The sequence below is a fragment of the Theropithecus gelada genome, unplaced genomic scaffold (assembly GCF_003255815.1).
Source record: "Theropithecus gelada isolate Dixy unplaced genomic scaffold, Tgel_1.0 HiC_scaffold_15965, whole genome shotgun sequence".
Classification (NCBI taxonomy): domain Eukaryota; kingdom Metazoa; phylum Chordata; class Mammalia; order Primates; family Cercopithecidae; genus Theropithecus; species Theropithecus gelada.
In genome coordinates this window covers 43,619-58,764 of record NW_020257730.1, presented here as the reverse complement: position 1 = coordinate 58,764, position 15,146 = coordinate 43,619, and the positions used below count along the sequence as shown (strand labels likewise).

The window sequence follows — 15,146 nt, the reverse complement described above, 5'->3', positions numbered from 1 at the left end:
AATATAGAGCACAGTTTCTAGCACCAAGATAGCATTTAACAAAAGTCAGCTATTATTATAGTAGACAATGAATAACTATTGAGTCAATAAAAAGAATGAGGTCCCTGGTCATGTAAATTGGCATCATCCTTCTTAATCTGGGTTCACATATTAGAGGTAAGTTTAACTTCTGATTTTCTTTAAAACATTTCATTGAAGAATATAGCCTTTTTTTTTTCCAGGTGCTGTCTTCGCAGGTGCCATGACTACAATGGCAAGTGTCAAGCTGTCTACACTTCATCCCATTGTGAATCATCCACTTTACGAAGATGCAGACTTGAGGTTGGCAGCCGATGAGTATTTCACCAAGACTCACTTGGTGACTCCCAATTCTTAGGAATTTGGAACATTTTTATACACACACACACACACACACACACACACACACAAACTCATCCTTATTTTCATGCTGGAAGTTTAAAAAAAATGACAATAACCAGTCCAGAAATGACAATACATACCTGTTGCCTCTGGAGCAAGCTGACCTCTGAAAACTGAAAAATGCAAAAGCCAGTTTTTCCCAAAGTGACAAACGTGTCACATATTTATGATGTGTGTGTGTATTCCAGTAAAACTACTAGGTAGTTGGAACAGGAGATAGGATGGATTTTACTCACAGCCATGGTTTGCCAACCCCTGCTCTACACCACAAGTCCCACTCTGATTTAAGAAATGATTTCTAAATCTTACTGGTGGCTAATGACTAGCCTTTTGTGACAGTTAGAAAAAGTACATGAAAGTTGCTACTATATGTTACCTGCTTTCATGAAAATTTAGAGTATTTTTGTTAGCTGATTATAAGAACTCTAGTTTCCATTGATGTCAAAGTTTTGCTTTCCTTAAATGGCTGGTTTAAAAATTTATTTTGGTTATTCTAGTAGTTGTCAGGGTAATCTTTTTTTAAAGCGATTTTTGGCCTATTGTTAGAGGCAAATGTTTAAATTATTTAAAAGTTTTAGGTCTGCTGTCTAGGAGCCAGGGCTTGGAGTCAGACACCTTAGAAATGCACCTGATGCTCTCTGTTCTACTATGGTGAACTGGCATGGAAACCACTGTGGTGACTAAGCATATGCTTGAAATTCTAAGCAACATCCAATGCATAAGTGATTGTCAGGATTTTGTAAGAACTCCCACTATGGTCAAATCACCTATTGTACCGTATTTTGGTGACCATCCCCATTTCTCAAGGTTCTGTGGGCCGGGCACGGTGGCTCACGACTGTAATTCCAGCACTTTGGGAGGCCGAGGTGGGTGGATCAGGAGGTCAGGAGATCGAGCTCATCCTGGCTAACACGGTGAAACCCTATCTCTACTAAAAATACAAAAAATGAGCCGGGCGTGGTGTTGGGCGCCTGTAGTTCCAGCTACTTGGGAGGCTAAGGCAGGAGAATGGCGTAACCCGGGAGGCGGAGCTTGCTGTGAGCCAAGATTGTGCCACTGCACTCCAACCTGGGCGACAGAGTGAGACTCTGTCTCAAAAAAAAAAAAAAGATTCTGTGAAGGTGCTTTTCCCACCTGTTCTGACACCCTGGATGCCCATTGTCTAAGTGTTCTACTTGATACACTCAATTTCAATTCATGTGTTTGTCAGAGCTTCTTTAGATGAAATTAAGCATTGAAAGATAGGTTTTCACTGCATTCTGTCTCTGTCAGAATATATTCTCTGAAAACTTTGTGAATTATGAGAAGAAAATTTTATATCCTAAGCTGCTCTCTGCTACCCAGTACAACTTCAGACTATTTTATACACTAATGAGCAGTATATGCAAAATTAAATTGCTGTAAGTTTTATTACATTCAAAATATAAGTAGGAATGTAGAAACTGCCATCCCCAAAATAATTGATGCTGTTTTGAGTCATGTATATCAGTGTTCCGTCTAGTAAGTACTGAGATTTCAATTTGCCGGTAAGATTTTTTTAGTCTATTCTATTATTTATTTTAAAATCTTTTAAACTATTGTTTAAATTTAAAGGGCCCGGACAAAAATAGTTTATTCTACATATAGTCGAAAATCTGCCAAAGAAGTAAGAGATAAATTGTTGGAGTTACATGTGAATTATTGTGTTTTAGAAGAGGCATGGTGTGTTGTGAGAACTAAGTGAGTATTAACCCTATGCTATCTGATATGGTATATTTTTAAGCAACAGATGTTTCAGTTTATTACAGTAGTCCTGATTCTTTAAGAATTTTTATTTTAAATTTATTAAAATATCCTGGTATTTCAGTTTAAATTATTTCATCTAGAGAAGTAAAACTATGCTATCAATGAAGAAGAATTTAATTCCAAACATTATAGTATACTTTAATATCCTGATTTTTCAATTTAACATCTTCAACTTAGCTTTTTTCATAATTTTTGAAATATTTATGAAAATTTTTATTAGATATCTGAAATATGGATTTGAATTCACAACAAAGTGAGATATTGGCATTCTGTACTATATAGCTGAATTATATTGGATTTGTAAGACTTAAAAGAAAAGTGACAAAACCCAAAATGACATAAGAAAAACATTCCCAATTAAAATGTTTTAATTTCTGAATTTTGAATCTCTAAAAATCATAAAATTCTAAGATGTGTAATTGATCTTTTGAGGCCTTTGTTTAGGCTCCTAAGCAGAGATATTAGCTCCTGCACATGACAGGAAATTTAGGCACATTAATTGTCTCCTAGAACAGCACATTAGCAATCAGAAGAACAAAACGGGTTCTACAGTCACTTCAATATATCATTTGCAATGTGCAAAAGGTTTCAGAGATGCAAACTAAAATGAGAGAGTATGACCAATACTCTGAAAAATGTTAATAGAAACCGATCCAAGTAGGTCCAGATGTTGAATTTAGCAGCCAAAGATTGCAAAGCCACTATTACAAATACATTCAAAGGCTTAAGAAAAATATATTCAACGAATTAAAAGAAAACATGGTATACATGAGTGAAGAGATGTGGAATCTCAGCAGAGAAATAGAAATACTCCAGCCCCCATGGGAATTCTAGAGCTGAAAAGTATAATAAATGAAATGAAAATTATTTAAATGTACCAACAATTTTGAGATGAAAACAGAACATTTGAACAGAAAATTCAGTGAATTTGAAGATAGATCAAGACAGAATAGTTAATCAAAAGAACAGAACCAAAAATATTGAAAAATAACCAACGTCACAGACCTGTGTAACATTAAGTAGTTCAACACATGCATAATTTTAGCATTAGATATAATGAAAAAAAGAACATGAAGGAAAAAATATTGAAGAAATGTTGGCCAAAAATTTCTCAAGTTTGATGAAAGCTACTAACTTAAAGATCTGCTAAGCTCAACAAATCCAACTGGGTTAAGCCCAAAGAAAACCAAAGCAAGGCACATTATAGTCAAAGTGGTAAAATCAAAGATTAAGAGAAAATCTTAAAGAGAAAAAATGATATGCTATATAAACATCTGACTTATCAACATAAATGGTGGAAATTAACAGACACTGGAATGATAATTCAAAGTGCTGAAGAAGGAAAATCAAGAATTCTATATTTAATGAAAGTATCTTTTTAAAATGGAGGCCAAAAGTACATTTTTCCGATCAACAAAATCTAAGATAATTTGTTGGTAACAGATTTATACTTCAAGATGGACAAGAAGTTCTATCAGCTGATGAGAAATGATGCCAGATGGTAACTCAGATATACAAGAAATACCGAAATACGCTGGAAATGGTAAATATGTGGATATTAATCACTACACATTTTCTTCTCTGAAAATCTTTAGAAGATATTATTTAAGGCAAAGGTGATACCATTATATTTTTTAGTTTATGACAGAAATTAAATATACATGACAACAGCACAAAAATTGAGTAAATGGAAATGTATGATTTACTAGAAATAACCCAATTTAAATGATAAGTAAATCATGATATGTTGGCCAGGCGCAGTGGCTCATGCCTGTAATCCCAGCACTTTGGGAGTCTGAGGCAGACAGACCACGAGGTCAAGAGATTGAGACCATCCTGGCTAACACGGTGAACCCTGTCTCTACTAAAAATACAAAAAATTAGCCGGGCATGGTAGCGGATGCTTGTAGTCCCAGCTACTTGGGAGGCTGAGGCAGTAGAATGGCGTGAACCCAGGGGGCAAAGCTTGCAGTGAGCCGAGATTGCGCCACTGCACTCCAGCCTGGGCAACACAGCAAGACTCCGTCTCAAAAACAAACAAACAAACAAGTTAAAGATGCTTGTTGTCATCCCTAACAAAAACCACTAAAAAAATAAATAAAACTGGGGGGGGGGGTGGCGGGGAAGATCATAATGGCAAGCCTAGACATGGATGAACCTGGATGCATTAAGTGAAATAAGTCAGCTACAGAAAGATGAATAGTGCATATTTTCACTCATGTGGAAGCTAAAAGAAGTAGCTCATAGAAGTAGAGTAGAATTGTGGTAATTAGAGGCTAGGTGGGAAGGGTAAGGAGGAGGAGAAGATAAGGAGAGGGTGGTTAAGAGATACAAAATTAGAGATAAATAGAAGGAATAAGTTCTAGTGTTCTCTGGCACTGTAGAGTGAATATTAGTTAACAGTAATTTATCGTATATGTCAAGTAAGCCAGAACAGAGGATTCTGAATGTTCCCAGCACAAACAGGTGGTAAACATTTGAGGTGATGGATATCCTAATTACCCTGATTTGATCATTACCCATTGTAATTATGCACTGAAATATCACTCTATACTCCATAAATATGTACAAGTATTACTTGTCAACTAAAAGTAAAAGGGGAAAAAACATAAACATATAACCAACTTAAGACCCAGCAACTGTACTGGGCATTTTTTTGCAGACAGGTGAAAAGTTGTGTTCATACAAAATTCTGTAGAAAAATGTCTATAGCAGCTTTATTTGTAATAGCCTAAACCTGAAACAACCCAGGTGTTTTTCACAAGATGAATGGTTAAATAATAGTGATCTATTCATACCATGGAATACCGCTCAGCAATAGGATCAGACTATTGATACACTCAAGATCCTGGATGGATCTCCAGAGAATTGTTTGAATGCAGAAAAGACAATACCCAAAGGTTACATACTGTATGATTCCATTTATGTAACTGTCTTCAAATGACAAAATTATAAATGTGGATAATGATTTGTGGTTGCGAGGGGTTAGGGTGGGGTGGGAATGTGGGGGAAGTATAGTATGTGTGGCTATACAAGCGATCTCCAGGGTGATGGAAATGCTCTCTGTCGCCATTCTATCAATGTGAATTATCTGGCTGTGATATTATACAAATGTTCAAGATGTTACCATGGCGGGGGACACTGTCTAAAGACTGTACAAGAGCTACTTGTATTATCTCTCACTTAATGTGGATCTCCAAATGTCTTGAAATAAAGTTTTTTTTAAAAAAAACAAAAGAGCACAATAGCAAGCCTATATCAAACCATATCAGTAATTTCAAAGTGAAAGAGGACTAAATTCTTCCAAACAAAAGGCGGAGATTGGCAAACTGAATATAAGAGCAAAACCTATCTATGGGCTGCCTGCAAGAGGTGCATTTTAAATGCAAATATGTATATTGGCTGAAGGAAAAAGAATGGAAAAGATATCATGTGAGTAAACATTAGAAAGCTGAAGTGAAAAATATATAAATATCAGATAAGATAGATGTTAAGACAAAGAATATTATGGAAATGACTATGTTTTATAATGCAGAATATTTCAGTACAGGAGAAAGATGTAATAATTTGAGTGCATATGAACTTAAAAGAGAATTTCAAAATATATGAAGCAAAAATTGACAGAACCCAAAAGGCAACAAACAAGATTAAAATGGAATTATAAAAATCACTCAATCCAAAATAAGACAGAAGAAGTGGAAAAGGGAGACAAAGATGGAACAAAGAGAAAACACCGAGATGATAGACTTAAATCTAACCATATCAATTATCACATTAAGTGTAAATGGACTTGTGGTAGGCTGAATAATGAGCCCCCCACGATGGCCATGTCCTAACTCCCAGAAATTGTGAATTACCTTACTCACATGGAAAAAGGAAATTTGCAAATGTGATTAAATTAATGCTCATGAGATGTGGAGATTATCCTTATTATCCAGGTAGGACAGATGTAATCACAAAGTCTTTATAAGGAGGAGGCAAAAGAGTAAGAGATCAAAAAGGTGATGTGATGGTAGAAGCAGAAGTTGGAGTGATATAAGGCCACGAGCCAAGGAATAAGGCCAGCTTCTAGGAGCTGGAAAAGGCAAGGAAGTGGATTTTCTTCTCGAACCTCCTGAAGGATTGGAGTCCTGCCAATACCATGATTTTAGAATTATGAGCTCCAAAATTTGAAAGAGAATAAATACATGTTGCTTTAAGCAACTGTTTATGGTACTTTGCTATAGCAGCAATAGGAAACTAATATAGCTCTAAACACCACAAATGAAAAGCAAGAATTGTCAGATTGCATAGCAAAGCAAGACCCTACTATAGGCTACTTTCAAAAAATTTATTTAAATATAAAGAAACGAAGACATTAAAAGTTAACAGATAGGAAAGGGACATGTGATGCTACTACTAGTCAGTGAAAGCTGGAGTGGCTGTAATAACATCAAAGTACATTTGAATGTTAAGAATATTATCAAGGTTAAACAAGGATTTTTAAATGAAGGGATTTATATTTCAAGAGGATGTAGCAACCCTGAACATTTATGTACTCAGATAACAGAGCTTCAAATATATGAAGCACAATTGATAGAACTTTAGGAAAAAATAGACACATCTACAGTATAGTTAGAAATTTTAATAGCCGTCTCTAAATAATTTGTAGAATAAAAAGAAATCCAGCAAGAATACAGAAGACTTGAATAACGCCATCAACCATTATGACCTAATTGACATTTATAGTACACACCACCCTAGAACAGCAAAGTAGACATTCAAGCACACACAGACTATTTATCAAAAAAGATCAGTTTCTAGGCCACAAAACAAGTATTGACACATTTAAAATACTTTAGGTCGTGTAAAGTACAATCTCTGACTACAATGAAATTAAATTAGAAATCAGTAACAGAATTCTATATGGAAATTCCCTCAAATGTTTAGAAACTAAGTAATACACTTCCAGATAATCCATGGTCAAGAAGAAACAAAAGGAGGGTGAGTTTCAACGTATTTTGACCTAAGGGAAAATGAGAACACCATCCCGCTATTTGTGGGATGCAGATACAGCAGTAGAGAGATTTGTTTTAATGTTGAATGCCTATAATAGAAAAAGAAGAAAGGCCTCATATCAGTCACTTGGCTTCACCTTAAGGAACTAGAAAAAAAGAACAAGTAAACTCCAAAGTAAGGAGAAGAAAAGAAAGCATAAAGATTAGAATCAAAATCAGTGTGAATTTCCCCCAAAAACAGGGAAAAGTCAATAAAACCAAATACTGATTCTTGAGATTAATAAAATTGATAAATTTTGCCCAAACGAAAAGATTGAAGACAGAAATTACTAATATCAGGAATAAGAAAGATTTTATCACTACAGGATCTGAAGAATGAAAAGGATAATGAGGGAGTTTTAGGAACAACTTTACTCCACTAAGTAGGACAAAATAGATAAAATGGAGAAGTTCCTTGAAAGATGCAAAACCAAAGCTCACTTAAGACATAGAAAAACTTATACCTATACCTTTTTATGAATGACCTTATATCTATTAATAAAATTATATTTGTAGTAAAAAGAATTGTCACAAAGAAAACTTTAAGACAGATATCTTCACTGGAAATAATTCCAATTCTACTAACTATTCCAGAAAATTCAAAAGGAAGGATTACTTCCCAGCTGGTTCTGTGTGGTCAGCATTATCCTGAAACCAACATGAGAGAAACATTACAATAAAAGGAAACCAATAAAAATGTATCATGAACATGTATGTGAAATTTGTAAGTACAACTGTAACAAATGGATCCAGCAATATATTAAAGAAAGACAATACATAATGTACCAGTGGAGTTTATCCCAGGAATGCAGAGTTGTCTCACTATTTGAAAACCAATCAAGTGAATTCACCATAGTAACAAACTGAAAAAGAAAGACCGCATCATCCTCTCAGTGCATTCAGGAAAAAGTATTTGACACAATTCAGTATCCATAACTGATTAAAAACTCTCAGCAAACTAGGAGTAGAAGGTAACTTGCTACTAAGAATCTAAGAATATAAAATTTCTAGAAGAAAATATGGAAGAAAATTATTGTAACCTTGGATTAGGCTAAGATTTCTCAGATACAGTAACATCATGATATACAAGAGAACATATTGATAAATAGGATTTCATTAAAACTGTAAACCTCTGCTTTTTTATAAACAGTGTTAAGAATTAAAAGATAAGCCACAGTCTGGGAGAAAATATTTTCAAAGCCTATGTTTGATAAAGGACTTTCTCTAGATGTATAAAGAACTCTCAAAACCCAATAATAAGAAAACAACCCAATTAAAAATGGACAAAATAGGCTGAGCGCAGTGGGCGGCTCATGCCTGTAATCCCAGAATTTTGGGAGGCTCACCTGAGGTCAGGAGTTCGAGATCTGCCAGGCCAACATGACGAAACCCCATCTCTACTAAAAATACAAAAAGCCAGGTGTGATGGTGGGTGCATATAATCCCAGCTACTCGGGAGGCTGAAGCAGGATAATCGCCTGAACCCAGAAGGCAGAGGTTGCAGTGAGCCGAGATTGTGCCATTGCACTCCACTGGGCAACAGAGCAAGATCTTGTGGGAAAAAAAAAAAAAAAAGGACGAAAGGACAGATGGAAAATAATCACACACAAAGATGCTTGATGTTACAAGTGATTTGTGAAATGCAAATGCAAATTACAGTGAGATATCGCTAAACACTTAATAAAATAGCTATAATTGAAAAAAAAAAAAAGAAAACCTGATGATGCCAAGTGTTGCTGACACTATGGAGGACTTAGAACTCTCATATACCAGTGGTGCAAAAGTAATATGGTACACCCACTCTGCAAGACAGTTTAGCAATTTTATTAAAAGTTAAACATACAACTACTGTATGTATTAAGATAAAAGAAAGCATATATCCATCCCAGTAATTGTACACAAATGTTCATAGCACCTTATTTTCTGTAATAGCCCCGAACTGGAAACAATCCACTTATTTATCAACAGATGAACGTATAAACACACTACTAGAATATCCAAACAATGTAAATACTACTCACTAATAAAAATGAGCAACATATTGATACAGCAATATGGATGGATCTCAAAATAATTCTACTGAGGACAAGAAGCCAGTCAAAAAAGAAAGCATGCAATAATTAGGATTACAAAAGAGCAGAAGTAAACTTTTGGGAGAGATGGATATGTTCATGATTTTTATTGTGGCTGCTGTTTTACAGGTGTATACACATGTTAATATGTATCCAAGTGGATACTAAATATGTGCAGCTTATTGGGTAATTATTGAGCAATTACACCTTAATACATCTGCTAAAAATATCTGGCAGATGTTTACCCAGAATATACAAAGAACTCTCACAGTTCAATAAGAAACAACACAAAATTTGGCAAGATATTTGAATAGACATTCCACCTAAGAAGATATTCTGAATCATCCATAACCATACTATAATGATTAAAATTACAAAAACTGGTACAACTTAAAATCTCATGCATTTTTGGTGGAAATGGAAAATGGTGCATCTACTCTGGAAAACAGTTTTGAACTTGCTTATAAAGATAAATCCGCACTTAATCATACATAACCATGCAACCCAGCAATTCCACTCCTAAGTGTTTCCCTAAGAGAAATGATAACACATGTCCACAAAAAGCCTTGTCCATGAATGCTTATGGCGGCATTGTGCATGGTCACCAAAAACTCAAAACATCTCAAATGTTCATTAACTTGCAAATGGATAAACAAATTGTGTTCTCTGTATACAATGAAATATTATTTAGCAACAAAAAGGAAGGAACTACTGAACCTCAACAGAAGTTGTAGGAACTACAGCTCAGATATGAATATCAAAAACATGCTATGGTAAAAAAGCCAAAAGTGAAAAGACTAATAATATATTTATATGAAATCCTAGAAAAAGCAAAACTATAGTGCAGAAAGCACAGTAGTTGCCTGAGGCCATGTTTGGGGAAGGAGGTAGATTGCAAAAGGGCACAGGGAACTTGTGGGGGTGATGGAAATTTTCTGTATTATGATTGTGGTAGTGCTTGCACATCTATACATATTTGTCCATACCTGCCAAACTTTACCCATAAAGTAGGTGAATTTTATTGTGTATAACTTATACTTCAATATAGATGTTAAAAAATTAGACATCAGTTTTGCCTGACTCCTTCCCTTTAATGGCTGCCATGCAGGGTTACTCTCCGGGGAGGAACAGTGTCTCGTGTAGCCCAGTCATACAGCCGCCCAAAGTGGGAAAGCACTGAAGAAAACAAATTGCCACGAGAGTCTCCTGTCCCTGCCTTGGATGATTTCATGCTAATCCAAGACAGTTTATGCTAAAAAATATGAAATTCATCAGGAATTCGATTAGGTTTTAAGTTGTCTTATTTTACTACAAATGGGCCTTATGTTTAGATGGTGATGGCACTTGGAGAGTATATTTATGTTTGTTTCATCTTGAAAGTGAGCTTTTAAATGTATATTTATGAATGTATATTGAAGGTTTATTATTAGGATATGTCTTTCATTTGGTAAGATGAGATGTGAAAATGCAACGTACTTAATTTCTATTTTTTAAATTTCTAAACATTGAAATTATGTTTTTTGAAATGACGCTTTAAAATATTTAACTTATTAAATAAATCTGTCTCTGAAAATCTGGATGTTGTGTTATGTATCTATTTTTTCTAGACAGGAATACATTTCTAATATGGATATATATGTCTATCTTTTCTCAGGCCTGGTTGCAGTATGCTTGAAATCTGGGATGTGGAAGACCCTTCCAATGCAGCGAACCCTCCCTTATGTAGCGTCCTGCTCGAAGATGCAAGGCCTTACTTCACCACAGTATTTCAGAATAGTGTGTACAGAGTATTGAAGGTTAACTGAGAAGGAAACTACCCATTACACTATGGTACAATGCCATGTGTCAAAAACAATCACCCTTTGGCTTGTTTACATTAATAAAAATCACAAGCTCTAATAACAGACACTTAAAAATAAGATAAAAATGGATTGAAAGTTTTTCTGATTACTAAAAGGTAAATTACTTTTCTGTTCATTGAATGTCAGCCTTATTAAGCTTGTCATATAAATTATGAAATCATTCATGTCATACTGCATAAACGTTCATTTCAGAGTTTTAAAGTGAAATGTATATAAAAGAACAATGAATTTTAATAAATCAAGGGTACGTAAGTCCTTTTTCATCCAACTAGGTGAATTGCTTCAGATTTTCCCTAGTACCAGAGTGTACCCGCTCAAGCTCTTTGAACCACTTAGGGCAGAAGAATCAAGCTCTGAAACGACATCCTTACGATGCTGATGCTGGTCACAACCTCTTTACCTCTGTGAGGAAATTGTAACAGTGTGTCTTTTAAGGTGTTTTTATTTTACCAGCACTTAAGAAAAATCTTTAATACCTTTTAATGCTTTTTTTTTTATAATTTCAAGTTGAAGTATTTTTAAAAACACCTTGTTTTGTAATGGTTTGACTCTCTTCAGATGTATTTACTCTACTAGATACATATTTGCCACTGGCTAGTTCTCCATCTGAGCTCAAGAGGTTATTCATCTCTCTTTAGATTCCAGTGGTTTTTCTTTTAACATCCAGGTAAAATAGAAATTGCTACAGTGTACAGCCAAATTTTGGAGTTAAACATAATCAGAAAAGAAAATCCAGTTAAATTTATCAAGTGAGATTTTCAGATCCTAGATCTTGAATAAAGCAAAGATCTTTTCATCTTGATGGCCCCAAAGCTTGTTGGTCATTGTCTTTATTTCTGGCCACTGTCTTCTTAAATAGTATATTTTAAGCCCTCATTTGTTTTTGGTTTAGGATGAGGAAAGTCATGTTCTCTAAGTCCTCTCCCCTAATAAAACCTACCCAACAATAGTGCTCTGAAAAGTGGTAAATAGTTATCTTGAAGATACTTTTGCCAAATGCAAAGATAAACATTCTTTTTGTCTGCTTTATAAATATGAAATATGCCAGATCTATAGTATTTCAATGTGCATCTACTTTAAATGAGTCATCTTGGGGTTTTTATAATTCCCTTATATTCTTGCCCCTCTGTACTTGAAATAACAAAATGCCTTAATTGTATAGATGAGTTCTCTTACAGTAGACAGGCAGTTATATGCAGCAAAACCAATAAAGTTATTTTTCAACTTTCACAGTTGTAAAATATTTTATAACAGGATACAAAACAGCTAAGAAAACATGCCACATTTTATTTATTTTAGCATTTTCAAATAATTTGTTTTTGATGTAAGCACAGGATAAAAAAGAAAGCATCAAAGAGAAGAGACATAACACCTAACATTCATAAAAAATAACAAAGTACATTTTGGATGATGTTTTTACAGGAAATATTTTAAATAAGTTGGTAGAATTTTTAAAATGGTACTCTATTAGCTAATAAAGTATTCAGTACAAATATATGTTTGGATTTATGCATTAAAAAACTAATACAATTATTTTCAACTTTTGTATTTATAAATTATTTTGGTACAGGAGACAAAGCATCTAAGAAAGCATGCCACACATTTTACTTATTTTAGCATTTTCAAATAATTTGTTTCAGTGATGTGTGGGGCAAAAAAGGAAAAGAGACATAACACCTAACATTCATAAAATTAACACATTTCAGATGATGTTACAGTAGCAGAGACTTGGAACTAACCCAAATACCCATCAATGATAGGCTGGATAAAGAAAATGTGTCACATACACACCGTGGAATACTATGCAGCCATAAAAAAGGATGAGTTCATGTTCTTTGCAGGGACATGGACAAAGCCGGAAGTCACTGTTCTCAGCAAACTAACACAAGAGCAGAAAACCAAACACCACATGTTCTCACTCATAAGTGGGAGTTGAACAATGAGAACACATGGACACAGGGGAATATCACACACTAGGGCCTGTTGGTGGTGGGTGTGAGTGGGGGGCAAGGGGAAGGAGAGCATTAGGACAAATACATAATACATGTGGGACTTAAGCCCTAAATGACGGGTTGATAGGTGCAGCAAACCACCATGGCACATGTATACCTATGTAACAAACCTGCATGTTCTGCCCATGTATCCCAGAACTTAAAAGTAAAATAAATTTTAAAAAGTCAGTAGAACTCAACAAAAAATGGATGAGCTGTATTAATAAAATGTTCCATACACATAAAATGTTTTCATATATATTTGTTATTTTCATGTACTATCTGTGTTAAGTAACTGTAAAGCCCTTGAAGATCCTGTTTTCTGTCTTTTCTCATCCTTCACAATGCATACATTTTGAAATTGAAATTGTTCTGATATAAAGGGAGAAATCACAGGTTGCTGGGCTTACTAGCTGTGTTTACATTGGCAGTGCTGTTTCTTAGGCATTTAAAAATGATTCTGTGTAGTCTTACACAGAAGGCAATACACTATGATGGAAATAGTGTGAGCTATGCAATAAGATGGATCTAAGTATGAATACTGGTTCCTCCACTAGTTAGGTATATTGCTTACCATCTATTCAAAAGATACTCATTAAGCACTTACTGTATTTCAGGCACCGTGCTAAGGTTGGGTCATGTTGCTTAACTCCATGAGCTTTCTTCACCTGTAAAGCAGAACTCACAGTACCTACTTAGCAGGGTCATTATGAGGATTAGTGAAACAATGTTTTGAAGTACCTGGCACATAAAGGCACTCAACAAACACTAGTTTCTTCTGCACCGCCCCCTACAGCTCACTAATAACCATTTCAGTCATATCAAGTTACAGAGTGAGGTTAGCTCATTTCAGAATTCCAAATAGTCTCACCTTTATTTGATGTCATCAAATAGGAGAACTGGGCTGCAGCTCGTTCTTATACAAATTGTTCTACTGAATTCTTGCCTGTATATATTTTTTTATTCTTTTTAAACAGAAGATGTTCACTTAATGCAATGAAGCTTTTTCCATAGTTTCTAGGATCGTATTTTTGCACACTAATCTGAAACTATGGCCAGAAGTGAGGTGCACACAAGCTGCAACAATTCCTTCCATCATCCAGTTGTCAGAAGCTAATGCACAGCTCGACAAATAGTATGTGTCCTACCACTTTGCTGCTGACAGGCACCAAAAATCTGAGTACTTTAATAACAAAATGATGTTTATATTTTTATACATTACATGTGTCTATTATATATGAAGGACAAAATCATAGAAAAATTAGTTTTGAATAAAGCAACATTTTAAAGAAGGGGACAATTATATATATACACACACAGCAAAAATGGCAATAGCTCAAAAGTGGTTAAGATATACAGACAGACACTGCGATGAACATCTTAGCTCATACTTTATGATTTTAAAGTTATAGATTTCATTAAGTTAAATTTCCTTTAAAAAATGGTGGACACCCTTAAAGCCTTCAATGCAGTTAGCCTCAAATTACCTTTGAAAAGGTATGTATAAACCTTTTGGATTGTATGCACCATCAACAGTTAGTGTGTATAACAATGCTTGTTTTACAACACTCTCACTGGGATTAATTAGCCTTGTTAAGAATATATTTTGCTAATTTGTGAGGCCCAACATAGTAGTTGTTATTATTTTCATTTGTATTTAGTCTTTGTTCAGAAAAACTCACCATATTCTTTAGAAAGTGTACATCTCTGAAGCTCTATATGGGTTCATATTCTTTAATTCATTGAGTCTCTTCATAAAGGATGGGGATTGAGATAAGGGGAAAGAAAAATCTTTGAAAATTCTTAATATGAGAAATATAAGGAAATTTTCCAAAGGACAGGTATATATATAATTTCATGTACAAAAGTCAAATTTAAATGGGTCAAGGACTTAAATGAAAGCAAAACTTTTAAAGTCTTAGAAGAAAATAGGGAAATACAGATGAAAACTACATGGTAACATTCACATGTTGGATAAGA

At 34.5% G+C, this 15,146-nt stretch overlaps 1 protein-coding gene across 1 annotated transcript; it reads left to right on the top strand.

The window, feature by feature from the left end:
- Positions 1-221: 221 nt before the first annotated feature.
- Positions 222-11,118, top strand: LOC112617247 (probable C-mannosyltransferase DPY19L2; the record flags this gene model as incomplete). The annotated part of the gene is made up of 3 exons (XM_025373988.1): positions 222-321; positions 2,014-2,139; positions 10,968-11,118. Coding segments are annotated over 3 exons (377 nt in total), but the record flags the coding sequence as incomplete, so codon positions are not given.
- Between the last annotated feature and the right edge of the window lie 4,028 nt (positions 11,119-15,146).